The sequence below is a fragment of the Lindgomyces ingoldianus genome (genome assembly GCF_010093535.1).
Source record: "Lindgomyces ingoldianus strain ATCC 200398 unplaced genomic scaffold BDR25scaffold_14, whole genome shotgun sequence".
Taxonomy (NCBI): domain Eukaryota; kingdom Fungi; phylum Ascomycota; class Dothideomycetes; order Pleosporales; family Lindgomycetaceae; genus Lindgomyces; species Lindgomyces ingoldianus.
In genome coordinates, this window is record NW_022985175.1 from 258,218 (window position 1) to 284,753 (window position 26,536).

At 48.9% G+C, this 26,536-nt stretch overlaps 10 protein-coding genes across 10 annotated transcripts; 5 read left to right on the plus strand and 5 right to left on the minus strand.

Annotated features, from left to right (window-relative positions):
* The first annotated feature begins 618 nt into the window (after positions 1-618).
* On the plus strand, positions 619-5,313 carry BDR25DRAFT_303308 (actin-binding FH2). Its single transcript, XM_033689981.1, has 2 exons — positions 619-4,127; positions 4,234-5,313. The coding sequence occupies exons 1-2, from the start codon at positions 660-662 to the stop codon at positions 5,041-5,043; spliced, it is 4,278 nt and encodes a 1,425-aa protein (XP_033548056.1). The 5' UTR covers positions 619-659; the 3' UTR covers positions 5,044-5,313.
* Positions 5,314-6,935: 1,622 nt separating this feature from the next.
* Positions 6,936-8,459, plus strand: BDR25DRAFT_223473 (uncharacterized protein; the record flags this gene model as incomplete). The annotated part of the gene is made up of 1 exon (XM_033685105.1): positions 6,936-8,459. A coding segment is annotated over one exon (1,524 nt), but the record flags the coding sequence as incomplete, so codon positions are not given.
* A 976-nt stretch (positions 8,460-9,435) lies between these two features.
* On the minus strand, positions 9,436-9,966 carry BDR25DRAFT_354473 (uncharacterized protein; the record flags this gene model as incomplete). The annotated part of the gene is made up of 3 exons (XM_033695317.1): positions 9,436-9,482; positions 9,598-9,766; positions 9,799-9,966. The coding sequence occupies 3 exons, from the start codon at positions 9,964-9,966 to the stop codon at positions 9,436-9,438; spliced, it is 384 nt and encodes a 127-aa protein (XP_033548058.1).
* Positions 9,967-10,046: 80 nt separating this feature from the next.
* Positions 10,047-10,973, plus strand: BDR25DRAFT_354474 (uncharacterized protein; the record flags this gene model as incomplete). Its single annotated transcript, XM_033695318.1, has 6 exons — positions 10,047-10,142; positions 10,217-10,360; positions 10,415-10,454; positions 10,490-10,526; positions 10,564-10,804; positions 10,842-10,973. 6 exons carry the CDS (start codon positions 10,047-10,049, stop codon positions 10,971-10,973), a joined length of 690 nt encoding a protein of 229 aa, XP_033548059.1.
* BDR25DRAFT_393403 (uncharacterized protein) lies at positions 10,677-12,880 on the minus strand (the record flags this gene model as incomplete). Its single annotated transcript, XM_033698253.1, has 6 exons — positions 10,677-11,599; positions 11,628-11,656; positions 11,697-11,834; positions 11,917-12,581; positions 12,610-12,768; positions 12,818-12,880. 6 exons carry the CDS (start codon positions 12,878-12,880, stop codon positions 11,004-11,006), a joined length of 1,650 nt encoding a protein of 549 aa, XP_033548060.1. The 3' UTR covers positions 10,677-11,003.
* A 47-nt stretch (positions 12,881-12,927) lies between these two features.
* Positions 12,928-14,164, plus strand: BDR25DRAFT_354476 (uncharacterized protein; the record flags this gene model as incomplete). Its single annotated transcript, XM_033695319.1, has 9 exons — positions 12,928-12,955; positions 12,985-13,049; positions 13,073-13,222; positions 13,275-13,412; positions 13,483-13,542; positions 13,586-13,765; positions 13,854-13,867; positions 13,902-14,022; positions 14,048-14,164. 9 exons carry the CDS (start codon positions 12,928-12,930, stop codon positions 14,162-14,164), a joined length of 873 nt encoding a protein of 290 aa, XP_033548061.1.
* Positions 14,165-15,592: 1,428 nt separating this feature from the next.
* Positions 15,593-16,702, minus strand: BDR25DRAFT_223498 (HET-domain-containing protein; the record flags this gene model as incomplete). Its single annotated transcript, XM_033685108.1, has 2 exons — positions 15,593-15,919; positions 16,043-16,702. Coding segments are annotated over 2 exons (987 nt in total), but the record flags the coding sequence as incomplete, so codon positions are not given.
* Positions 16,703-19,677: 2,975 nt separating this feature from the next.
* BDR25DRAFT_354478 (uncharacterized protein) lies at positions 19,678-20,780 on the minus strand (the record flags this gene model as incomplete). Its single annotated transcript, XM_033695320.1, has 8 exons — positions 19,678-19,792; positions 19,923-19,969; positions 20,099-20,149; positions 20,184-20,241; positions 20,297-20,422; positions 20,463-20,516; positions 20,572-20,646; positions 20,707-20,780. The coding sequence occupies 8 exons, from the start codon at positions 20,778-20,780 to the stop codon at positions 19,678-19,680; spliced, it is 600 nt and encodes a 199-aa protein (XP_033548063.1).
* A 915-nt stretch (positions 20,781-21,695) lies between these two features.
* On the plus strand, positions 21,696-23,662 carry BDR25DRAFT_303310 (aldehyde dehydrogenase). The gene is made up of 5 exons (XM_033689982.1): positions 21,696-21,794; positions 21,860-22,293; positions 22,367-22,711; positions 22,763-23,184; positions 23,247-23,662. The coding sequence occupies exons 1-5, from the start codon at positions 21,762-21,764 to the stop codon at positions 23,453-23,455; spliced, it is 1,443 nt and encodes a 480-aa protein (XP_033548064.1). The 5' UTR covers positions 21,696-21,761; the 3' UTR covers positions 23,456-23,662.
* On the minus strand, positions 23,231-25,288 carry BDR25DRAFT_367980 (FAD dependent oxidoreductase). The gene has a single exon (XM_033697033.1). The coding sequence runs from the start codon at positions 25,130-25,132 to the stop codon at positions 23,651-23,653; it is 1,482 nt and encodes a 493-aa protein (XP_033548065.1). The 5' UTR covers positions 25,133-25,288; the 3' UTR covers positions 23,231-23,650.
* Between the last annotated feature and the right edge of the window lie 1,248 nt (positions 25,289-26,536).

Here is a 26,536-nt window from a genome sequence, read left to right on the forward strand (position 1 = left end):
CACCACGCCCACCACCACATGCCGCCGGCACCACCATAGCATCCAGCCAGCCCGGTGACCGAGGCGTCTCGATGCAGCAATGGGGCGGCGGCCGCGGCAGCAGCAATGGTTATTACTCCTCGTACGCTGGGACCGACTCTTCTGCTAACACGCGCACATCCTCTGACCAAGCAAGCGTGTACTCAAATGACTCCAAGACGCGTGCCTCCAACCTCTACTACCCCAATAACACGTCACAGTCGACCTTCTCCTCCATCGGCCTTGATGCCGGGAGCCTCCTTCCCACCGCGGTTGCTACCCCGCGTGACTCTCACCGGCACCTTCTGCATTCGAACCATCCCTCTGCATTCTCGTCCACCTCATCATTTGGCCCCCAGTCCTTCAACCTGCAACGACCCCCGGATCATGTGATTGAGCAGGAGTTCATGAATCTGATGGTGAAGCGCGGGTGGAAGAGCCTGCCCGAGCAGGCGCGGCGGCAGATGGAGGCGTACAAGATCGACAAGAAGTGGACGCTGGTGTACCAGGACAAGCTGGCAGAATACAAGCACGAGGAGAAGAAGCGCCACGTGAAGCGCGAGACGTACACGCCCGGCAACCCTGACATCCTGGTGCGCGCCGAGGAGGAGGGCTCGCCGGAGTGGTACGTGAAGAAAGTTATGGACAATTCTATCAGCAATAAGCAGATGCAGAGTTTGGAGATTAGTCTACGCACCCAGCCAATTGCGTGGGTCAGGGGGTTTGTTGAGGCCCAAGGCCAAATAGCCCTCACCAATGTCTTGGCCAAAATCAACCGCAGGAAAGGGCAGGGCCCAGCACCGCCGCCCAGTGTGTCGCAACGAGATGCTGAAAGGGACGTGGAGCGCGAGTACGATATCATCAAATGTCTGAAGGCGCTCATGAACAACAAGTATGGCGCCGATAATGCGTTGCAACATCCGTCAATTATCCAGGCCCTCGCCGGGTCCTTGATCTCCTCGCGAATAAACACCCGAAAACTGGTTTCTGACGTCTTGACATTTCTTTGCCACTGGGGAGAGGGAACGGGCCACGAAAAGGTGCTCCAAGCACTTGACAACCTTAAAGTGCAATATGGCGAAAACGGCCGCTTTGACGCATGGATGCGGATCGTGGAAGTTACGGTTGATGGCCGCGGGAAGATGGGATCCATGGTGGGTGCTTCAGACGAAGTCCGCAGTGGAGGCATTGGCATGGAGAACCTGTTAATGGAATACGCCATTGCTACGCTCTTCCTCATCAACATGGTTGTCGATGCACCAGAACGCGATCTCCAGCTACGAGTGCACATTCGGGCACAGTTCACAGCATGTGGGATCAAGCGGATCTTCAACAAGATGGAGGGCTTCCAGTACGAAGTTATCGATAAGCAGATCGAGCGATACAAGGCCAACGAAGCTATCGACTATGAAGACTTGCTAGACCGCGAGAACAGTTCTATGGTGGATAGCATTGAGGGCGAGGTCAAGGATCTTAACGACCCAACTCAAATTGCAGACGCGATTATGAGCAAGATCAAGGACAGCCGAGCTCAAGACTACTTTTTGTCCGCAATGCAACATCTACTTTTGATCCGGGATACCGATGGGGAGGACCGACTACGAATGTTCCAATTAGTGGATTCAATGCTCAGCTATGTCGCCATGGACCGACGACTACCGGATATGGACCTGAAGCAAAGTCTGAATTTCACCGTTCAGTCTTTACTAGATAAGCTTTACACCGACTCCGAGGCACGACAAGCTCGGGATGAGGCGATCGAAGCCCGGCAAATTGCCGATTCGGCCATTGCGGAGCGAGATGAGATGAAAGCGGAAGTCGAGTTGGGTGCAGACGGGTTGGTGCAGAAGCTTCAAAGACAGGTCGAAGAACAGCAACGCATCATCGAGCTACGTGGAAGACAGGTCGAACAAATGAAAGCCGACCTTGCAGAAATACAACGAATCCGTGCACAAGAATTGCAGCGTAATGAGTTAGAAACGCGTGAGCTATATTTGATGCTCCGAGATGCTCAAGATGTTGCAGCTTCTGCAGCGAAGAAGACTGGAAAGGAAGTTCTTGGTGCAAGTGACCCCAAGCAGATGCAGGGCATTCTGGATCGCGAACGTCTGATGAACAGGCTGGAGATCCAACTCCAGAGGGCAAAGACTCAGGCACAGCTCGAGGGCAAGAATCTACAAGAACAGATGCAACCCAGCGAAAAGCTAAGAGAGCTGAGGGAGAGAATGGACGGCACCATGGGCGAAATGCCGGACCAGGGTTTTGGCGGATTCGATCCGAACTACCTAGGTACCGCAAGAGCAAAGAGTGGCATGCCACGAAGAAAGCCCGTTGGCGGTTTCGCGGAAGATGATCAGACCATGGCAGAAGCTGGTGAATACGATGACGACGATGCGATAATCGAGAAACCACGGCTGGTAGAGGTGCGGAAGCCTAAGATGAGCGCTTCTCAAGCCACTAACCTTCTTGGAGAAATTGCATCGAAAGTCAAGCGATATGACGACTCTGACAACGAAGATGCAGGTGATGGTGTCACAACTGGCCCCTCACACCCAAGCCTCGAATCGGACTCACCTAAGACTCCTGCGGATGCAGATGGCAAAGTCGATGCACCAAAGCCTCAAGCTGCAAACATTCCTCCACCCCCTCCTCCTCCACCCGGTATGCTTGGATTTCCAGGCGCCCCTGGTATTCCTCCACCGCCGCCCATGCCCGGCACTAATGTTAATATTCCACCCCCCCCGCCTCCTCCCCCTGGTATGCTTGGATTCCCTGGTGCTCCTGGTATCCCTCCACCACCTCCTATGCCTGGCCAGGTCGATGGACCTGGCATGCCTCCACCTCCACCTCCACCAATGCCGGGAGCAAAGCGTCCTGGATTCATGCCGAAGGCCAACTTTAATGCTCCGGTCTCGATCAATATTCCTGGGGTCCGACCTTCGAAGAAACTCAAGGCTCTCCATTGGGATAAGGTCGACTCGCCACAGACGACAGTTTGGGCTGTGCACGCGCCCACATCGGAGGAGAAGGAAGAGAAGTACCGCGAACTGTCCAAGAAAGGTGTATTGGAAGAAGTCGAGAAGCTCTTCTTGGCAAAGGAGATCAAAGCCATTGGCAAGAAGTCGTCTAAGAAGGACGAAAAGAAACAAGTCATCTCTCGAGACCTCATGCACAATTTCCAGATCAGCATGGCCAAGTATTCTTCGTTCTCTGTTGAGGAGGTAGTGAGAATGATTATCCATTGCGATAGCAAGCTTTTGGATGATCAAGTTGTGATGGAGTTCCTGCAGAAGGCTGATTTCTGTGACATCCCGGACAATACGGCTAAACTTATGGCTCCATACTCCAAAGACTGGACAGGTCCGAATGCTACTGAGAGCAAACGCGAACTGGATCCTAACGAACTCACCAGAGAGGATCAAATCTACCTCTTCACCGCCTATGAGCTTCACCACTACTGGAAGAGCAGGATGAGGGCGCTTGCACTTACCCGCACCTATCTTGCTGACTACGATGAGATATCTACCAAGCTACTTGAGATCTCGCGTGTATCAGATAGTTTAAGAAGCTCGTCTAGCTTAATCAGTGTGCTTGGTCTGATCCTCGATATCGGCAACTTCATGAACGACGCTAATAAGCAGGCGAATGGTTTCAAGCTATCCACGCTTTCTCGCCTCGGCATGCTAAAAGACGACAAGAACCAATCTACGTTCGCCGACCTCGTCGAACGTATCGTCCGAAACCAATATCCAGGGTGGCAAGACTTTACCGAGGAAATTGGCGGCGTCATCACGGCCCAGAAAATCAATGTTGACCAGCTGCAAACAGACGCCAAGAAGTACATTGACAATATCAAGAACATCCAAATGTCGCTTGACGCGGGTAATCTGTCGGATCCCACAAAATTCCATCCCGAAGATAAGGTGGCCATTGCCGTGCAGAGACACATGAAAGAAGCCAGACGCAAGGCAGAGCAGCTGCAGGTTTTCTTGGAGGATATGCAGAAGATGTATGATGATATTATGGCGTTTTATGGAGAGGATCCGCAGGATGATAGTGCGAGGAGGGATTTCTTTGCGAAGCTAGCAAATTTCGTGCTTGAGTGGAAGGTTAGTGCTTGCCCCTCTTCCCACTTCCCAACTTTTCCCTATCCCCAATATCACAACAATGATCCTTTGGCCATGCAGCAGCAATACTAATAAGAGTCGTGTGTAGAAATCCAAAGAAAAGAACACAGTACTCGAAGACACGCACCGCCGCAACGAGCAATCCATGCGCCGCAAAGCAAACGCCCTAACCCCATTATCCACAGCCACACTCTCCGACTCAGACTCGGCCCCCAAATCTCCGGCTCCTACGGGCGCCATGGACGACCTCCTCCAGAAACTGCGAGCCGCGAAGCCAGAAGCAAGAGATCAGCGTGATCGTCGTCGTCGCGCGAGACTAAAAGATCGTCACCAAGTTCGCGTTGCAAGTGGCCAGAAGATACCGGAATTAGACGTCAATATGGAAGATGGGGAGGGTGGTGAGGGAGGCGCGGGTGTAGGTACAGGTGCTGGGGCAGGGACAGGGAAAGAAGGTATGCTGAGTCCGATGTCTGAAAAGGGATTTGAATCAGAGGGCTCGAATGCTATTACCAGTCCTATAGATACGACGCCCGACGTTGCGGATCGCGCGGCTGCGATGCTAGAAGGCCTACAAACAAACAAAGACGGCTCCTCTGGCTCGTTATCCGTGCGTAGAAGACGAGAGTCCGCGGATTCGGAGCGCGAAAGACGGAGACGTAGACGTGCGGCGCAGAGTTCTGCGAAGAGCGAGGATGGCGGATTAATGAGTCCGCCTCCTATATTAGAGGAGGGGGAGGAGGATGGCGAGGGTGAGAGGAGGAGACTGAGTATTGTTAGTGGGGATGGGACGGACGGGACGGGGACGGGCGGTATGAGTACACCGATTACAGTTGTTAGTCCCCCGAGTCCGGAACAGGAGAGGAGAAGGTTGCCTACGCCACCACCAGAGGTGATGTAGGGGTCGGGGTGGGCGTAATATGTTTTACTTGTTGGTATGGGTTGGGTAGGCGGGTGGATGGGGGAGTTGAGGACGGGGTTTGTACAGTACGCTTGTTGGGAAGACTTTGGACTTTGGTTGGGTGCGCGTCTAAGCCGCGAACGAACGAACGCTATTTGGAGATTTAGGATATGCATTGTTTTTTTTTTTTGGCTCTCTCTTCACTTTCTGTTCCCCTCTCTTTGCAAGCTGCCTTTCTATTCTAGCGTTGTTGGTTGCTTTGCATGGCTGGCTGGCTTGGCATTGGGAAACGGCGCTGGTATCACTGATTCCTAGTCCTGGTCCTCGTGCGGGTGCGGGTTCTATGTGACCATTGTAAAGCTGTGGCCTTTTTACTACGAGTGAGAATGTACTGGTCAAAGTTTGAATATCAGGAACGTAGTGCAGGCATATCTAATGAATGTGAATATCGATAGATTGTCTAACGCTCCAATGCTCCTTTGAAGCTTTTTGATTTAATACTGGCGGTCGTGCTACGGTGCTGAAGATTCTACAATCAAGTAGCCTACGGATTAGTATGCCGGAATGCGGGGATGAAGAAATATATATGGAAGACTTATGTGGAGAGCAAAGAGCGGCAGGTCAACGTGCACGCGCAGCTACGCTGTTCTAGCTACGGAGAAAGGAGACATTGCATACACATGTGATATCTCGAGGTGCCACTACCTCCGTGTGAGAGAATTCGTGAAGTTGTGTGAGCAATTGTTATACGACAAGAAGTGTTGTGTCCTTGGCACAATCGTAGAGCGATCTTGGGTGTAGAACCTGGGGCTATGTTTCTGGACCGGGTACAGCTATGATACACCACAATGCGATGAAGGAAGACAGTGCGTGGATTCGCCGGAACAACACATCTTCTACTCTCCAACGCTCTTGTGTATTAAATTCCTGCTCTGTACCTAATCAACTATTCCCTTTTAAATTTATGTTATAATATATTTATTGCAGCCACAATTACGAAGAGGCCAATGTCGCGTCGCGTCATGCTTGCTGGTGCTTGCCGGACCAACCCGACTCAATGAAGAGGTGTCAATTCTCGATGAGGTTGGTGATTTCTACATCTATAACGGTTCATCTTACGCACCGCGGTATAGTTGTTAGCAGAAGTAGATTAAGGGGTGAGTGATCTTACACGGTTGTCCCATTTCTTGTGCCTCAAGGTACGACAATTTGTATTGTTCGACACTCATGTCGACTTGGCTAGCGAATGGAATTTACGCGGAGCTTTTGAAAGGCCAGATGGCAGATAGTAATTTCATTAGTATTGATAAAACGTCACTGAAATGAGAACCGATAGTTGGTGAGAAAACGTGAGGTTGTATCGTCAATCTGAGTACGCCGGTTTGGGCTGCTGAATTCGGCAGGCTTGATCACTATTTTACAACGCATGCTCTCGTTAGCTTAGCGGATCATCGTTGGCCCGAAAGAAAATAACCATCCTCTCTAAAACTGCCGGTAAGGCGCTGCAAGTATTCGGCGGCACGGGTCATAAAGCCCAGTGCCGGGTAGAGCGATGCCAATGCGAGGTCCTCGTCATCGATCCGCAGGCTTATTTTCAGTACCTGGGGTAGAGGAACCAGGTATAGCCAACCCGCAATCTGATTTGTTCGTGAAAGGGGCTATGTTGGTTTCCTTAGGCTTTACTACTGGCACGTAAGGCGGAGGCACTACCGGCTAGGTTCATACGCGATCTGATTGGTTCGCTGAAAGGGGCCATGCTGATTTCCAAGTTTGTGCCTTGGATGCCTTGTACGACCTTCCCTAATAATATGAAGTCAGTTTCCCGCAGATTTATATCCCTAGATTGTCAATCCTTTCTTCCGACATATTTTGTGTATTTTCAAGTGGGAATCATGTCTGATGCCGTCAACACTGTGACTCCTAGGGTTATCGACGATGCACACAGCGAGCAGCAAGTCGTAACCCCCGATAGGCCCGTTTCAAGTATCGGGCAGGAATATCACCAGCCGCAATCAAATATTAGCAGCGAGTGTACGCAGTCAACAGGAACCCTAGCCGAAGATCAAGGAGAACGGCTGCTATCACATGATCACGATCGAGATAGCATTAAAGCTAAGCCCGAGCCTGAGAAGCAAACGTACACGAAGCTACATCGTTCCGTCTATATAGTAATTGTTGTTATACTCTATGCAGCAGTTTCACTATTTGCCTGGGTGGTTACGTGTATACTCGTATATCACCCCATGACGCTACAACATTACGACATCTGGCTTGGTCAAGACGGAATGGGACAAGGCGAAGATTACAATGAGCGTTGGGGGCATACAGCATCAGACCTATACCAAAAGAGTGAAAAATGGTTTCAGACGGCGCGAGTACTCCAGTCTATCGTGAACATCCTGACGATTCCTGTGGCGTCTGCCGTCTGTGGGAGCGCCGCTGTAGTCTACGCGCAGAGGGGAAAATACTCGAAGGATCTATCGCTCGGGCAGTTGGTACTGCTGGCAGATAAAACTTGGTCAGACCCTTTGACGATACTTGATCTTTTGTTTGGGAAACTGGCTTGGAAATCAAGTGGGCCAGGAATAAACCGTTCGAAACGTAGCTATTCCAGTGCTCTCGTGGTATTCGCCATACTGCTACATCTACTTGGTAGTATAATAGCACCCTTGCAGCAGGTACTCCTTGGAACCAAGACATTACACGTCCCGACAGGCCCGCAGATGGTTATAATGCTTACGGATTTGCCCAGTCACTTGGACTCAGCAGTTGATGGGGGTGCTGAAGTGATTCTTCCAGATTCGAATGACGTTGTGCTGAGGACACGGGCGGCCATGGAGACAGCCATAAACACTCAAACACAAGCACAAATGTGGCCGGGGGCAAATTTCAACTGTATTACTGACGAACCTCTGGATCTAGATACACGATACATTTGTGGAAGAGGCACAATGTTTGGGAACATGTCCAAACTACCCGACCCGTTCCTGGCTGAGCTGCCTAGTACTATCCATACTGGTCTTATCCGACAGTTTATCCCGCGTATCAACTCGACGGCCACATACGAGAAGATAACGGAAGCCGAGTTTCCACGAGGCTGTGAGAATATTTTTGGAGCTTTCTATGTCGACTACAAGAACACAACAATTTCAGCTGGGGAGAACACGACGTGGGGGTTGCAAGCCTGCATGCCTAATAACAATACACACTCACCTTGGAAGTTCAACCGGGACCGACAGGACTTTACGGAGCAGTTGTATCTCAATATCACTCTCGCTGGGTTCCCTTATAACAGAGTTATTTATACACCCACGGCTTCATATGCCAAGATAACGCTACACACCACGGCTGGATATTTCGAACTGCCCAATTACATGAACCAGGGGGTTGCAGGGCCGCTTCTGGATAAAGACCCATTCATGAGTGGAGCCTGTGACCATGACTGCGTTAATGGAACAAGCCAAGCCGTATCTAAATTCTATCCGAAAGGCTACGTCCCTTCAAAACGCGAGGAGACGAATAACTCGTACGACCCAATAAAACTAGAGCGCATCGCGAATAAAGGGCCCCTCCTTACAACGGCAATGGCTCTGTTTGGGCGCGGCTCCTTCCCACAAACTCGGCTAGCCAACACAAAAGCCTACATCGAAATGTCCGACCCCTATCCAACAGGCACCCCTCAGATGGCCAACGACGCGAACAAGGCATGCGGCTACCTTCTGCCCCTGGCAGCCCTGCTTCGCGAAACGGGCTTTAACGGCCATCCAGACCCGGGAGATCCAGCGAAAAGCCCCTGTATCTTCAACTACGAAGCTGACGGTGGCGCGGGCGTGCGCTACGAAGTCGGCCGCTGGCTGAGACTGTTTACAAACTATACCGAGCCGGGGCGCATATCGAACGCTTTCACTGCGGCGGCTTTCCTTGCGAATCAGAATTGGTTGCTGAGCCAGGCATCTGGCGGTGATCCCCTGTCGGTATATTATGACGAAGGCACGGAAATCCAAGCTCCGGCAATTTCAACAGCTGGCATCATCGTCGTGTCGGTGTTGTTAGGCTTGTATCTGGTGGCGTTGTTCGCCTTGGCTGTGTATGCCGCCTGGACGCCGCGTTGGACTAGAACACTTGACTCATTTGCTATGATGCGTGTCGGTGCTGCATATGGAGAGCATTTCCCGCTAAATGTAGGGTCTGGGATACATGACGTGGAGGAAGCGCACCGACTTCCTGGTACGGTGGGCGCCGCTGGTGGCGAAGGGGGAAGTGTGCAGCAGCTTGAAATGGGTGCTCACGGCAGGATAGGACCAGGGATATATTTGAAGTATAGATCACGGGGAAAATAGGCGGGGGAGACTAGCGTTTTATAAAGACTGGGCGAAGGACCTATTTCGTTAATCATTTGGATCTGGAGACGAGAGTCATATAGACGTTGAAAGCCGCAGCTAGTCTGCGAATAGAAACAGATAATCTTACGCCATCCTTATTTTAAACCGCTTCTAACACTATGCTTCTGCTCGAAATTTTCTCACATTCATCTCATATATCAATCCCTCCAACCAGGGCCGTGCTTATTCTTCAAGGAACTCACCTCCTCCAACCACCCACCCTTATTGACCCTGAAACGCTCCATACGCTTTTCGACGTTTATCAAATGCCAAAGACACAACTTCATGATTGCCGAATCTCCCCTTTCATATCGCCCTCTTCGGCTACTCCGCCCGTGATGCTGGGACGCCCCCTCATCGTAGGGGCCCTCACGTCGGCGCCGCGGCGATGCAACGCAAGCATAGAAACCGCAACTCTTATCATAATATAGAACATCGCTAGCATAAATATCAAAGTACCTGCGTCATCGCCTACGGTGTCTGGGGGCAGAAAGCCTGGAACTTCTCCAACGATAGTGGGTGCGAGTGTTGTTGGCACCATGATGTATATTGGGCGTATGGTCGGCTGGTGAGACGGAGGATAATAAAATCGTGCTTTCGCAAGAAAGTTATAGCAGGGAAATGAAGAGATATGTAATGGTAATTGAACGAATTGTTGCGACTAAACTCGTGACGAAAAGTGGAAAATATTCACAAATTGTCGACCTACACAATGTTGTACGAATCCTTTCTCATGGATTGACACGCTTCTAAGGCTAACTTAGGATCATGCTTGTGTACGATACGCGAAGTTGTCTCAGGACATGCAAATTAGAGCACTGGTGACACCGAGATTAAAAAACGCCGTAATAGGCGTTAGAAATTTACCACCATTTCTAGAAGGTACGAAGACTAGTGGATTTAGGGGTGGAAGCGTCGGCACGCTCCTTTCTGTTGTACGTCTTTAAACTTACGGTCCAATTTGAGTAGTTATCTATGCGTAAACCTAGATTGAACATGTGAAAAACCCGACTTTTAAGGCACTTAGATGTCGAGAGGAAGACATGATCTGTATGTCGAATGAGTCCTGGCAGTACATGGACTGTTTACTCCACTAGCGATGTCAACATGTTAGGATGTCGGAGAAACGAGAGCTGAGTTCAATATACCAAAGCAATGAAGTGAGAGAAGGTGATAGAAACGGATCAACGCCATGTCATGAGGGGTATAATCGCCCTAGAGCAGCCCTCACATCCACCGTAGTCCACCGGTCCAAATTCAAGGTATCCTCCCGAACTGAAAAATCCGCAACAACAGATCAAGCTCTCCCCTCAAGTCAGTTCGCCGCCCACCGCAAGACTCCGCAGTCCCGAGTACCCCGCCGTCCCGTCCAATGCTCTGTCACATCATTTAGTAACATCTTCATCGGCATCACAGGACCCTCATTCTCTCTCCCTTCAGCTCTGGCCTTCTGGTTCCCTCTTAGATTGTGGCCTAGATCTCCCACATACTTGTATTAAGTTCTTGTCGCTCATTGGATGCGCTCTTCTTCTGTTAGAACTCGTATAGGACGTCGTCAGTGTCGCTGTTGCTGCACGTTCAGGTACTCTTCACGCAGGTGCGAGCTTCGCGTTTGTATTGCTTGTCCTTCGAATGGAGCAAATTCAGCGAACCATTGGCGTCTTGGAGCTCTAAGATGCGCTTTTCAAAGTTGTCACGGTACGCAAGAAAGTGGTTGATGTTGCGCTTTGCTGTCCGAGCATGGTCGCCGTCTTTCGCGCCGTTCTTCTGCTCGACAAAGCGTTGAAGGCGTTGGTCGAGGACCTTATTGATGATGGTGCGAGTTGTGTCGACGACTGTGAGACCCTTTACAGCAAAGCCTTTGAGACCCATAGATTCAGTTGGTCCTCTCTCAAGTTTCACCTTCTTTTTTGGTGGCTCATGGTCAGACGTTTTCTTCCGTGACTTCTCATTTAAGCGTTCGTGGAAAGCCTTTGCGGGTTTTGGTCTTTGTCTGTGTGCTGGTCGAGGTACGAGCTTATCCTCTTCGTCGTCTTGTTCCATCGCCTCGTCCACAATGGATTCTGGCCTTTGCATGAATATGGGGACAGCATGTAGTTGTCTAGTATTGGCCTTCAGCGGCTCCCGTTTCGTTCGATCAACCTCAGGTGACAATTCGTTGACCTCAACTTCCTCTATTGGCTCGATTTATTCGCTCGGTACCCGCTCGCGCTTCTGGCGAGGCTTCCTCACTTGCGGCGTCCCATGGACGGGTTCCTCGCCGTCTTCGACAACTGGTCAGGCTCTAAGGCGTTTAGCAGATTTGGGAGCCTTATTTGCCCGTGTAACGTTTCTAGGATCTGAATGGTTTGGTTAACTTCATCGCGCGGAGGAAGGGTGCCGAAGGAGTCGCCAGCACCGTGGGAACAGCTCATCCGTGGCGTTCAGATCAATCTGTTCCTCTCGAGGGGTCTGTTGGGTTTTCGATAAGGAGCCTAGAGTCGCTCTTGACGCAGGTTGAGGTGGGCCAAGCTCGTCCTCGCTCTCCTCTTCCGCATTAATAAGTTTGTTGGGCCCATTGAGATGAGGCTTGGAAGCGGTGCTGTGATCTTGTGATCCAGTCAGCCGAGTAGCCACAGGCGTCTCGAGGGGCAGCACCGTTGGGCTCGATACGCTCCCCGTCCTTGGAGGCTCCTGCTCAACAACAAAGGATGCCACTGCTGCTCGATCTGTCGTCGGAGCGATTGGCGCAGCATCGACAATGCTTGTATTTGAACCGCGATTGCGAATCGCTTTTGGTAGAGGCGTCTCCAATGATGCTTCAACAACTCGTGCGGTGCCTTTTCCGATATGACTTGCTACGCTGTTGTCCAACATGGACAGCTCATCTGGTGCTTCGTCCGCCTCTTCAAGCACCAGGGATTGGTGAGCTGGTACTCTCCTGGTCTTCTCAATCGATCGCACCTCTTGCCCATAGTTCTCTAGACTAAGCTGATCCGCCTCTCCATCATCGGTTCCAGCATCCTGCGCGTGCCTCGATCCTCGCTTTCGCTTACCCAACTGTGGTGTAGCATATTCCTGGACCGTACCCAGCTTTGCACCTCCACTCCGCTTCACAGATGCGCTTCGATATCGCTTGGCCAGCCCATTGAGGAGCTTCGATGCGGTTTCCGGAGTCTTGCGCCACGACTGTGGGGGGGAGGACTGTTTGGAAGAGGATGGCTGGGGCGTGCGCCGTGACGAGCGCTGAAGAAGCAACGGCGCGGCTGCTCCGGGGCTCCGGAAGCTGAATCCGAAGTTTGCCTGGACCGATGTGGTGCTGGTGTTGTGAGCTCATGGCTGGCGGGATGTTTGCCGGCCAAGCCTGTGAAGTGGTCGTCTTTACCGACACGCTAAGTAAGGAATTAGAATACCAAACGACCATACAAAGCTTCCGGATCTGAAAAAGCAGAAGCGGTATATGACGGCATTGGCATACTGAACGCACGAGGTCTTCTAGAGTGTGAAATAAGCTCGATCGGCGATGCTTACACCCCGCAAGCAGGGCGCCCGTAAGACAATCATGCGCACAAAATATAAGCACGTAGGGAGAGATCGCTACGGCCTATACAAACCAAGCTAGGATGGCTCGCTATAAGACGGGTGGTACAGACAATGACGCGTTTTAGCGCGCGATTCTTGCCGCAGTTTCGGCCTTGTTCTCTTTGGATCCCGATGGAGCAAATACATTCCCCTTCTTTGGAGAGCCTTTAGTTAATGACGAGATGTTTTACCAGTTTCTTATCGAGCCGGAACATGTGTTGGCACGAATTCAACCAGTTCACGGGGCACAGGCTCTAGAAACCACGCAGGAGAGATTGACTGTGATAGAAGCGCGCGGGCTTTCAGATTACGTGCTCAGAGTACTTGAAACTATTGCCTACAGTGGTTTTTCAATTTCAAGGCAGGGATAATTTGTGTTGGTTCCCGAAGCCAGGCAACTTAGAGACGTCATATGCGAGCTCTTTGGTGGATATGCTCCCTTCCTTTCTACTGCGACCCTCTCATACTTACTTGTTGGGGAATGTTACGTACATAGCTTGATGAAAAGCGAAGTACTTTCTTAAACTCTAGAAGATCGATTGTTCTCTTTGCGATAGTGTGAAGTTTGCAGCGATAGCTGGTAGATTTTGAAATCGTAGCTGCAGTCTATGAAGGAAGAGAAGAGTTTAAAAATCGGTCGATATCTGGGGGGAATACAGTTGAAGAGGAGACTTTCAACAACTATCAGGCGTCCCAACTACAATCCCTCAATTATTTTGAACCATTCGAGCATAGGTGCCTCTTACCATATTTCCTTTGGTAGCCGCTATGTCGATTCTGTATGACTTCTTAAAATTTAGCTATGGTAGATATACACATCCCGAAGGCTCTGTCTTTATTAGCATAAGATGCGTGAGTTGGCATCAGTCTAAAGCCGAATTGTGGGTCGAGGAGATTTCTATTCGGGTTGTAAAGTGGATTCACCAAAGGGCTTAATGCGCGGCTGGTGGCTGACGTAGAGGCTTGCCCACATCATGGTGATGGTGATACAATGCCGTACCTAGTCAAGCTTCTCACGTGGACACCTGTTCCGGTTGTGGAAGCAGCTACATAAATGTCAGCCCTCAATGCCATTCTGGCCTAAGCAATTGGCCAGCCGAGTAGTTGGAATGTTTTATGAGATTGCAACAATGCTATTACGTCACGAATTTTCTGAACGTATTATCGAGGCATTCTAAGATTGAGCGAAGTATTCAGCTTGGAATTAAAGAAGCACTGGAAGAAATTATTCACTCCTACCTTACATAAAATATATGAAAGTCTTTTCGTTTACAAATGCATAACATATAGTTCCTAACACAAGTTCGCTGAAGAGGTATAAACCTTGCTTGGCCATCTATTATATCTACCAAATATTGAATTAGCAATCTTAGAGTATTTATAAATCTAAAATTTGTAAAACTAGAATCCGGACCATAAAGGATTGGATTTAGCTACTAGATTGAAAGAGTAATCATATACACAGTAGTATGGCCGTATAAGTCTAGGAAGATCTCCTCCCTCCCACGCTCCAGTGTTCCTGATCCTATACAAGGTTGACACCAATAGAACCGTAGAATTTCCCAATCTCAATAACGAAGTTAACACCAAGATAGGGTCTACACAATTGTGTCTGTGGCTGCAATCCGAAAATGTCGGAGGTCCTCCCAAACCAGCGTGATAGGATTGAATAAGCCATTACTTCTAAGACCTGCAATCGATCGCAAGTCACGATTAGCTATACATCGAATTCAGGTTGTGGTAATACATTCTGACTACTGAGGGACTATTTGGCCGCTAGGAGAGGGCTTTGGGCGGTCAAAAGATGACAAAAATACAACGTGAAGAACTTTTGCGTAGTAAATTAATTACTCAAATGGCCGTTGGATGGATTTTTTGAGTTAAAGATGTGAAATTTTGAGACCATTTTAGCGTCTTGACATGAGTGAGGGTGACTAGTCCCTGTTTGTTCCAGCCAGGACAGCTTCCACACCAGTGTTATCGTTTAAATCTCACCATGTAATATATGGCTATTCTAAGAAGATTTGATACCCACTAATTTTTCCGAAACCAAAAAGGGTGGCTTTGATAACCTATATGAGGCTTAAGGTCATACGCTCCCATTGGAGGGTTGGAATCCTATGGTTTGGATAGAACACAACCCAACCTTCCCCTACATCGCGAATAAGTTTTACAACTCCAACACGTCTGAATTTTCCAGGTTTATTAAGGACAGGCACGGCTGCGATGGCGTGGTCTTCGAACCTGGTATAGACAGATGTAGTGTAGCTAAGTATGCAAAGGATATCTATACAACTAGGTGAAGAGTGCTGCCTTTCGGGGTCATCTGGTATGAAAGTTGATCTGGAATCCTTTCCTGCCCTAAAAACGGGAGTAGGCCATGTCCATCTTGCTGTACGATGGACAGCCGAATTCTGCAGGGAGTACTCAGTGGGCGGCTTTTCCTCTGCAGACTTCTTGACGAGCCCCCATGCCACATACGCGCGAATCGTGAGCGTCCTTTGAATAGGATGTCGTTTATCGTAGTGCAGATATTGGAGACAACTCTGCCAGTATTTGGAAGTAGGTGGTTCTGCCTCCCAACGAATTTGGCCAACATCAAATTGCGACGCCCAACTCCAGGATGGAAATTCGGGCATTTGGTTTGAATGTTTAGGTTCTTTGGAAAGGTTGTATGGCCTCCAGATGAGGCCTTTGCCCAGATCTTCGGCCCATAGGCCGGCAAGATACGTCAGCTCGTAAGTTTTACCCAGCAATGACGCTATACCAGCAACTCCATTCAAAGCGTCTTTCCGGAAACTCAAATGGCGCTGAGAGTAAGTGCTGACCATTGAGTACCACTCTGTCACAGCTTCATCTTTCATCAACTGTCGTTGTCGTGATTCGAGTTCCAATTTCCAGGAGGAGAGTCCGCGAGGAAGCAAAGACTTAGACTCTTTCCTCGCTAGATGTGCGCGAAGGATGACAAGTGGGTCATTCGAGGGTACTCGTGAAAACGGAGGCCAGTGGCTGTCGTCCACTTTGCCAAGTGGGTCCCGTTCGGTCAGCATCTCTACTTCACATCGCCATCGCATTTGGTCCGACCAGAACGAGAGGCCGCGACGTGAGAGAACCTCCTCCTGTAGAACCCACGCTCGGCTGTGAAGGCCTTGTCCATCATAGTCATGATCCCAATGATGCGGTGGGCTAACAAGGACTTGGCCCACGGAGGCCATCGAGCTTCCAGTGGTATTGATAGGCAGGTGAACCGGAATTCTTTTGGCAGGCGTGTCTAGTGCGAGCCCAACATCGGCATTCTCCGCGGCGGAGGCGAATATTGTTAACGTTGAACCAAGGAAGATTTTATCCATAAGGTTGATCTGCTGCTTGAGTTGCTCTGGTGAGTCTTGTTGGATACATAGGGCATCAATCCACAGATAACGAAGTCCAAGCGCATGAGTTACTTTGATCGCGTCGCGAAAAGTTCGTGGTAGCACTTTAGGGTTGAATCCAGCCTCAAGCACTTCCATGTTAGTGGATGTCATCAGAAACTTCTTTCCGTTCCCCCACTTGTAGCTCAGTGTAACGTACTGAGCCTCGCTCTCGCCGCAAACAAGTCTTGGAAGCTGAGGCTGCGATACATCTAGAACCTTTAAAGGCAACATTATTCCTTCTAACGACTGTTGGCACACATTGTGTGTCGTATTGCAAGTTTCCAGCCAATACCGAGCCAGCATAAACTTCTGTTCCGAAATGGGTGCACTGGATATTTGTGCGTCACGATTAGTATCGATATTAACAAGCATCTTATTTTTGAGATCATCTAGAGGATGTTAGTCTGGTATATATTCTATCTCTTCTATATATACCTCTTGGGGATTTCAATATTATATTAGTCTCTAAACCTTGCCAACGGGCAATGAGGTTGAGCATCTTCGAATTCCAGCGATGTCTCTTTATTTCTATATATATTGGAGCTGCCTCCGGCCCTTCCCAATCCACAACGTGGATAGAGTCCGTATTGTTCTCGGTCGTGGTCTGAGTACAAGCTATTCGCCGCTTCTTAGATTGAGCTCGAAATGCAGAATCTATGTTGAGGAATAGAACGCATCTTTTTGCATTTTCCATTATTTGGTGATCGTTGTGAAGTTCGAAGAGTATCCGCGGTTCTGATCGAGATTGTCGTTTGCCGCTCCGCCATAGTTGTTCCAGATGATGCTGGTGGTGGATGTTGGAGCACTTTTCGCAAAGCATGTCTGCCAAATTTATTCAGCGGAAGTCTATAGAAAGGTGTCTTCTAATTAAATTTGGTGGGAGAGAGAAGCAGACTGATAGTAGATGGTGAAAACTTTCTTCAGCCTAGGCCGAAGAGGCTGTATCGCACGTGACATTAGCTCACGTGACCCCTTGTTAGGGCGAATGTGGGTTCTTCACCTCTTACCCTTTTCCTATTTAGGACTAGCGCTCTTTTAGCTACTATATATCTACCTCTGAGCTCTCTCGACCTCTAGAAACCTTACACCACACCTCAATATACCTAAGTCGTCTCTCAATACCGAATTGTCTGCTTGCTTCTCTCTATATATGCCCTCCATCAGATCCATCAGCTCCTCTCAGCTCACCTTGCGATACGCTGGGTGGTATGGCTTTTCATGTGACATACTAACTATGGACGAGGCGATCTTCAAATTGAGCTCATAATATATCCCAGAGATTCCTACGCTTCGAAATATTTGAAAAACTAATAGTGCATTAAATGATATGTGTAAAGCCATTCCAACATTCGTGCTTAAATACTTGCTGAGAGCAATGCCGCTAACTGCCTGCGTACCAGGCTTCCGCGAATTTGCAATCAGGTGACGGCTCCACTCTTCCACTCCCCCACCTTCACTTTCCTATAAGACTTTTAATGCTCCGTAAGAGCTAAAGAGTTGTTACACTTTAACGGGAAGTTTATCGTGCTTCTGCTTTGAGAATGATGTATGAAGAACCAAGCAAGATTGACTAGACGTCTGCGTAGGGCATTGATAGTTCTAATAATACTACCCCAGAGCTTTCTTGTCCCATTAAACGAGCTCAAATACCTCAGTAGTGGGATTCCCCTCCATAAGCCCACCGTCCATTACACCATGAACGTAAGCATTGCCAAGAAGGACCAGTTTCCCAGAATCCTTCAACCTAAGAGCGTATGGGACTGCGCCACCGAAGAATATTACAGCTTCGTCACCTTTCTTCAATCGCTCGGGCGAGTTCCCACATAACCATTTCTCAGTCATGAATGGCCTTCGACCTACGTTAAATGAAAGGGTCCTCATCTATTTTTGAATTTGCCCATGTTGCACTGTAATCAAGGCTTCGGACGGGCTGTACTACGGTCCGTACAAAGTGAGCCGTACCGTACGTTTAATGATGCTCTAGGTACGGTACGTAGTACGGACTGTATTACCCTTTTAGGAAGTTTGTATGGCAATTTCGGAGGAGTAGGAGGGCCGTGGCGAGCGGTGGGCCTGTGGGAACGTTTAGGGTGATATCTAGCGCTCTGATTAGCTGAAAGTTTTATAAAGACACTTAAATCTCTTTCTAAGTCTTTTACTCTATCCACGTGCAGTCTATTGTTTTAAAAATGCAGACAGATCCTGTAAGACAAGCAAGCTAGAAGATGGTAGAACTGAGCATTAATAGGCTCCATTTACCCGCCATGGCTGCCTCGCACACTGCCCTGTCTCAACCATTGCCCCTTCGCTCGCCCGAGAGCTCGCCCATTAACCTCCGCCATCTGACGCTTGATCTTCAGTCGCTGGAAGGGGCAGAAGAGTCGTTCTTATTAGAACAGCCCTCGCAAATCCTTCGATCTCGGATCACTTGCCTTCAAGGCCAGTGATGATAATCGTCTTCGAAGTCTATGCTCAAATTCGATCTGAGGCCTATGTCAAGGCAGATCTTGTAAAGAAAAGCAAGAAGACAGCATAGCTGAGCATCACCGTGGATCGTGGTCTTCGTAATTGGGACAGCCCTCAGAGATCCTTCGATCTCGGGTCACTTCACTTCAAGACCGGTGGTGATAATCGTCTTCAGAGTCCATGCTCCCATCCTCCATCCTAACATTGCAAAGCCCAAGTGTCTCTTGTGTGCTTGTCCGTGATAGGGTTTTTGGTGGATGGTAATGAGTCCGAGGTCTAAGGCAACATGGTAGTGGACTGCGGAAGCATGTCAGCAGGTCCAACGTGTTAAAGGAAGTAGTGGGTCCCATGGTTGTGGATGGCATATCCAATGGAGGACACGAGATCTTTGGATGAAAGGTAGGCTGGAAAGCTAGGGGCAAGTGGCTCACAGGCGACAGGGCCATGGAGTGAAGAGGGAAGGAAATGTGAGAATAAAGAGCCGCCTTTAAATTCTAGAGAGACACTAGATTTAGAGTCGCTTGCTAGGACGGCAACCAGCTCGAAGGAAGGTGGTATCATAGAGGTTTACATTACGATTTTGTCTTACAGCACTTCGTAGCTCGCTTCCTAGAATTGAGGAAGGGATGGGGAGCTCTCGAGGAAGCGAGGATATGCATCACGAAATTTGCGGAGATGAATAGGGGGGAGGACTGGCGTTAAGGTAGGCTAGTAGGGTGCTAAAGGAAGCTGGTATCTGTTTTTGAAGGAGCATGGAGCTAAACTAGGACGGTGCTAACTAGTATTGGAATGTAGGGGTGAGGTCACTGGTATTAAGGAAATTGAATACGGATTATGGGGAAGTTGGCGCCCGTAAGATGGATACTGACATTAAGGAAGGTAGTGAGCGGTCTCGAGGAAGCAGGCATGCATATCGCAAGGTAAGTACTAGAATAAATGGAGAAGGACTGCCCGTTCGTTAGGGGACTATATTTACTGTATGCAAAGTAGTACAAAGAGAGGAACGGTTAAGATGCGCCCACGTTTTAATATTGTGTAGTCTTAAGCATAACATCACAGATTTATGAAAGGCTTGATGGGAAATTTCCCAGGACGTTCATTTTCCTGGGACGATTGTTCTAGTATATTAATTTTTCTAGGACATCTTTCCTAGGATAATTTCCTTAGGACGCTAATTCTGCTAGGGCGATTGTTCTAAAACGTTCACGTGCGCTAGGAAGTTGTTCTAGAGACCCTAAGGTTCCTTGGGCCCAAGTCAGGCACCAGTACTAGGACGCCTATGTCCTATAAAGTCCAAAACTGGGCATATTCTATAGACGTTAAAAGCAGCGGGTTGATGGGGCGGATGGTGATGCCTGATATGGATTAATGAGGGACTGCACTAAACCCGAAAAGGGAACCCCGGGATCTGTATTACTTACTATTACCTACCTATTCCCAAGCTTTACGGGAACCCTAGCTAAAATGTCGGGGATATTCCGGGCTGAAAGAAATGGGATAAGCGTATCGGGGGAAGTAGTGAAGAGAATGGAAGACGTGGAATCGCGGGTAGGTTCTCTGGATTGGTAGCATATGATAGCTGGTTTGAGAGACTTACAGCCCCCCAGGGCTGATTAATGAATATGCAATTTGAAGGACTTGATGATTCATACTTGAATCTAGCTTGAAATACTTCTAGTTTGGAGCTTATTCTTAGAAGATGAGACTATTCTCCATTTAGGGACGTCCAATGTATTAGAGCTATGGAGAGTTGGCGAATGTTAGCGGCCTCAGGCATTTGGCTTCGGACATGGATTCCGGGATTCCGAAAGCGTAGCATAGACAGCAATTAACCGAGATACTGAGGAATGGCGGGTAGCATTTGGTTGTCGCCTTTGGAAATCTTTGCGTAAATTTCCGCCCTGTTACTCTCCATTGAAAAGCCAAATTTGAAGGTGCATGGAATGAGTAGGGCTTTCTATATTTACGGCCGAACAGGAGGCATACATCTGAAACTAATCAGTACTGAACATACCCACACGTCGTCCAGCCAAGCTCTGGTTCTGCAATATGATTCACGCACAGCATGTATGGCAAAACCCATTACGTAACGCGTTAGCTAGTTTCTAATCCATAACTCTGCGGAGTAGACGTTCGCCTAAACGCTGTAGTCATCAAGCCCAGAAATACTCAGGAGCCTACCCTAATAGAATCACGGTACCTTTCCACTCTCAGTAATAGTAGCCCCATCTCTTCAAATCAAACTTTAGCGGAGCCTCGGCACGATCAATAATCACTCTCAAGTCCTTTTGCTGACGCCTAAATAGACTTAACTTCTCGTACGATACCGTGCCCATGCAGGTCAGACTTGGTGGGGTGAGTAAGCGACAAGGATCTTTCTCATGCATTTTTTTCCGAGTTAGGGCTTCTCTGCTATACGGTGGATTTAGGAGGTAGTGGTACAAGAAGGTGATGATGATGGCGGAATTCCGCACGCTATGTGGGTGAGCTGGAATTGAGCCGGACGATGTGGTACCATTGGAGCAATCCGAATCTTTTCTCAACCTCCGGACTTCTGGAGCAGGCATGGAGATGACGGGGGACGCTGTACTGTACGAATAAAATTCTCGACGGTACGTGGTTGAAACGTGACAAATTAGTATTCGCCAACGACACAATATGTAACCGGGGCTTGTAGGGTAAAAAAGGAAAGCGCTGCGCTGGGATTAACTGGGTCACAAATTGAGGGACAAGGAGGATGCTTGTGTAACTAGGAAGCTTCCGGAACGGGAAAGAAGCTTGGGGTATAAAGATCGGCGTCGAACTCGTTTCGTCTATATCCTATCGATCATTTAGACATACTTCCTTCCACCAAGCAAATCAAAATTATTTACATTACGCCTAGCTCGACATCAAGATGGATTCTTACTTCCACTTCATCAATGATGAGGTACATTCCATACCTCAACACCCCTCAGTTCCCCTCAATTCCCTCCCACTAACCAACAATCACAGTTTCTCACGGGTTCGCCTTCAGATGAATATTCTGTATACAACCCCGCGACCGATACACTGGTCGGCAATATCAACCTCGCTCGTGAAACTGAAGTCGACGCCGCCGTATCCGCCGCCCGCATGGCCTTCGAAACCGGACCGTGGAGCACTTACACCGGCGCCCAGCGCGCAGCATGCATGTTGAAATTCGCCGATCTACTCGTCCCCAATGCCGAGGAAATAAGCAAGGCCGAAGTCAAAGCCATGGGCCAGCCGTCCGCAATCATGCAGAACTTCATCGTGCCGGCGTGCGCCGCGACTTGGAGGTATTATGCAGGCTGGGCAGATAAGGTTGAGGGACAGACGTTTCCACAGGAAGATGGCGCGTGGAGGATGACGCAGTATGAGCCGTTTGGAGTTTGTGCGGGAATTGGGCCGTGGAATGTTACGATTTTGTGAGCTTTCGAGCTTCCGTCCATAGTGCCATGGGTGGGTGTGGCTGGTGAGTAGATGCTGACGGTGAGGTAGGACTATGGCATGGAAAATGGCCCCAGCGCTTGCAGCAGGTAACACTTTTGTCTTCAAGGGATCGGAGAAGTCGCCATTTAGCATCTTGGTTCTTGCGAGGCTGTTCAAGGAAGCTGGATTCCCATCTGGCGTCGTCAACATCCTCTCTGGGGATGGAAAAACCGGAGCACTGTTGGCTTCTCATATGGACATCGATAAAATCTCATTCACTGGGTCTGGAGCCTCCGGTCGCAAAGTCGTAGATGCAGCCAACAAGAGTAACCTGAAGAAAGTCACCCTCGAGCTCGGCGGCAAATCCCCATCCCTTGTCTTTGAAGATGCTGACATTGAGAACGCTCTGACTGGGTGAGTTTATCTTCCTCCCTTCTGAGAGTTTCGTCGGCTGACAATTTCCAGAAATTCCCAGGGCTTCCTTTTCAACTCCGGCCAGGCTTGCATTGCTGCCTCGCGTCTCTTTGTACACACCTCCATTGCCGACAAATTCATCGAAGGACTCAAAGCCCGTTTCCAAGGTGCTCAAGGCATTATGGGCGATCCGTCCGAGCCCACTACCATGCTTGGTCCGCTCGCAGATAGCAAGCAAATGGAGCGAGTACTCGGGTTCATCGAGACTGGTAAGACAGAGGCGAAGTTGATTGTGGGCGGAGAAAGACAGAGTGATAAGGGCGCATTCGTACAACCGACCATTTTCTTGAATCCTGGGAAGGAAAGCCAGATCTATAAGGAGGAGGTTTTCGGGCCGGTTTTGACGGTGTTGACGTTCGAGACGGAAGAGGAGGCAATTAAGTTGGCAAATGATACCTCTTATGGTCTCTCTGGCAAGTTTTTGTTCCTCAACTAGACAATGGACATAGGGAGTTTCCTGACTGACATTGAACAGCTTGTATCTACACTGGAAGCACATCCCGCGCCCTCCGTGTTGCCTCCAAGATTAAAGCAGGAACGATTGCCATTAACTCTCCCTTCCTTCCGGATAACAACACGCCATTTGGTGGATATAAACAGAGTGGTAACGGAAGGGAGTTGGGTAAGGAGGGGCTGATGTCGTATCTGCAGGCGAAGACGATCAAGATCAACATGGGGGTTTAAAGAAAGTTGGGAAAGGAATGAAGAAAAATATGGATGAAGGGTGTGTTTAGCGGCTTTAGGTGGACACGAAGAATGAACTTTGAAGACTTGTATGGTCCTATTTGTACTGTTTCAAAACGTTGCGTCATGCGTAAAACAAGTGTTGGTAACAAACTTCAATACTCATCGTCCGGGATTCGAACCTAACATATGTAACTATAAATTAACCCTTTCTTGGAATTCCCAGTCTTTTTTCGAAGCCATTCTCTGCTTTGCCCAAACTCTCGGCCCGGTCTCGCCTTCCTCCAACCCATTCTTAAGATCATCGAATATAGTCCGCCATCTCCATAAATTCCCATATTCGTTCTTCGTAGTTGGCTCCTCGATAATCCTCACGGCCTCGCGTCCCAGGATTGGCAAGAATTTAAATGCATGTCCAGAGCCTCCAGAACAGACCATCAAACCCTCGTCCTCTGGGTCCCTATCCATAACAAAATTATTGTCTAGGCTGTCGGTATACCAACAGTTCCTTACACTGGAGATTCCAAATGACTTCAAATCGGGGAACAAGTCGCAGACCATACCTTTTATGGCATCAACGGCTTGCTTCGTTATTTGTTCCTCTCGCTTCTCTGGCCAGGATGCGGTTACCGGTTGGCTGACGCTTCGAACCTTACCCGCCCGTTCATCCACCACCATCATGTAGTTGGTATATTTAGTTCCTCGATATCCAATCTTCATAACACCACTCTCGCTTCGTGGGAATCCACCGAGACCACTACCCTTGCCCCAGCCGCCCCAAGAGTAAACCGCCATATTTTCGGGGGCATATTTCGTCCAAAGGTCCGGTGTTTCCTCTTTTGGCGGTAGTTGTATGTATGCCACACTCCCAGCCGTGGCTTCTAACATATTTGCAACATGGGGGAGTAATGTTGGCGTCCAAGGTCCAGCTGCCACCAAGACTAATTCCCCGTAGTGAGAGATTCCATCGGCAGTGTTGATACCGACTGTTTTGCCTTGTGCTGTTCGAATGAAGCCGGTGACGCTACCGTTGTCGCCCCCAAGGATCAACTTCACGCTGGTTTTGGATAGCAAATGCAACACCCAGGTGCAAGCTTTGCTCGCGTTCACGAAACCACCTAGTGTATCGTAGACGCCTACCAATGCCCCTTCCCTTGCTCGTAAGTCCATGGGATCAAACCTTCTCTGCAATCCAAACTGACGTGCTCGCTTTTCGTCATTGGCATCCCCGATCACATATTGTGTATCGCGCAGCCCTTCTCTCTCTAGGCTCTCCAATGTATCTTCTTCAAACTGGCTTATCTTTCCGTCCTTGCTCAGTCGAAGAAAGCCACAGTTGTTCCATATTTTGTCCCCCTGCTCAATGCCTCTCGGTAGGTCTTCTTGCTTTGACTTTGCGATCGACTGATTCCACTCATTCCAGATATCAATGGCTTCGAATGCCAGTTTCTGGTAGAGAAGTTCTTTCCCGTATGATAGTCTCATGACCTTGTTTATGTCGGCGCTCGCTGCGTCTGCGCCATCTAAGGTTGAGTAGGCATTGCGGAAATAGGGTTGACGGTCGAAGATTGTCACATTCGAATATCCGGATCTATGCAAATAGAGTGCTGTTGATAAGCCAAAGACGCCGGCACCGACGATGAGAATGGGGGATGTTTTTAAGGGTGGGTTGGCCATTGTGTCACGTGAAGCGGGGTGAATGTGCACGGCCCTCTGTTTTCTGGAGCTTTGGGAGGTTGCTGGGGTAAGGTTTTGAGTTGTGATGATGTCCCTCTCCCTAAAATTCTCTTTCTCCTACTAGAGGATTTGATATATATAATTTTTAAAGCTAAAGAAGGGTCAAACCACGAGCGAGAACATACTTTGCTCAAAGCCAAAGTTGATGCAAGGAGCTGAAGATGGATCAAGATAAGCGAGAAGGCTAACTTACTAAGATATTGCGTCTTAATCATATCAAGGACTCAGCCTTTCAACCTTTAGCAGCAAGGCAATGACTTTAGTCTCTTTACACATTTTCCTATAGTTCCGTCCTCTATACTGTAGAATATAATAACCAACGGTGAAGATAGGCGCTTCAGTGCAACACTGTCACGTGCACCACACCCTCATATGCTATCGAACATGAAGCTACATCCATGTGCTGTACTAGTCGTTTGTAGGGACTGGCTCATTCTTATTTCACTTTGGATCCTGTCACCAAATTGAGATCACCTATCCTCAACTCTGCATTCGCAACAAATGCCACACACCGATAACACCTTCTTCCACCAGGATTTATTTTGGCCTTTCCATTCATCTCGTCCAAGCCACTCTAAACCTTCTTTGAGGGTACGCCTTTGACTAGGCGAGGGGAACTTCTGTAGAGCATTGCAAGGGCAGGAATGCGATGGCCCAGGACCACTGCCGCCGCCACAGGTCACAGAGCTTAGGTGGATGGGAGAACCCTGCAGCGAGTTAGGAAGCCCATTCTTAAATTAATTCCAACCCTGCTACAGGCTTTAGTATCTGGAAATCCGCATTTCCTAGTACTAAGCTGATTAGGATAATTCCAAATTGGGAGTTCCACTGATAGACTGGCAAGGACAACTTACACACCCCGAGTGCCTGTCTGCATATACGACCTTTGCTCCTCAGAAGGACTTCCCTCGTACTGTATCCTCTATCTCTTAACGTATTCATGACGTCAGATCCATGCCTGTTGGTAATAGTGTTTGTTTTTCCAGTAATAGTATTCTCCTCTTTGTATGCTCTTCCTTAGACAATCGAGTATCAAAGCACACATCTCAACAAGGAGGACACTTGGAAATATCATAGCTAGGTGTTCGGGCACAATTCCGCGTTTCCGTTCTTCGATACTTGAGTTATCGGTGGAATATGGGTGTGGAAACTGAAAAAGAGGAAGGAGCGCCGGAAGCTGGACTACTTGGCTTTGAAAGCTGGTAGCTAACCTCCTGATGAAGGTGCATGCAAGAGGATTTGATGAGCATATATAGCCGCACCGTAATTTCACCGATATACCTGTGTTCGGTAACACTATGGCTGTGCACTGTGAGGAGCTATGTTTTCGAGGATGCTGAGGAA

Excerpts from the sequence above, each read along its gene's own strand:
- BDR25DRAFT_303308 (XM_033689981.1), top strand. The coding sequence starts at position 660 with ATGGACAATTCTATCAGCAATAAGCAGATGCAGAGTTTGGAGATTAGT. Across the intron at positions 4,128-4,233 it reads ATTTCGTGCTTGAGTGGAAG|AAATCCAAAGAAAAGAACAC; the intron begins GTTAGTGCTTGC and ends AGTCGTGTGTAG.
- BDR25DRAFT_303310 (XM_033689982.1), top strand. The coding sequence starts at position 21,762 with ATGGATTCTTACTTCCACTTCATCAATGATGAG. Across the intron at positions 22,294-22,366 it reads CCGTGGAATGTTACGATTTT|GACTATGGCATGGAAAATGG; the intron begins GTGAGCTTTCGA and ends ACGGTGAGGTAG. Across the intron at positions 23,185-23,246 it reads TACCTCTTATGGTCTCTCTG|CTTGTATCTACACTGGAAGC; the intron begins GCAAGTTTTTGT and ends GACATTGAACAG.
- BDR25DRAFT_367980 (XM_033697033.1), bottom strand. The coding sequence starts at position 25,132 with ATGGCCAACCCACCCTTAAAAACATCCCCCATTCTCATCGTCGGTGCC.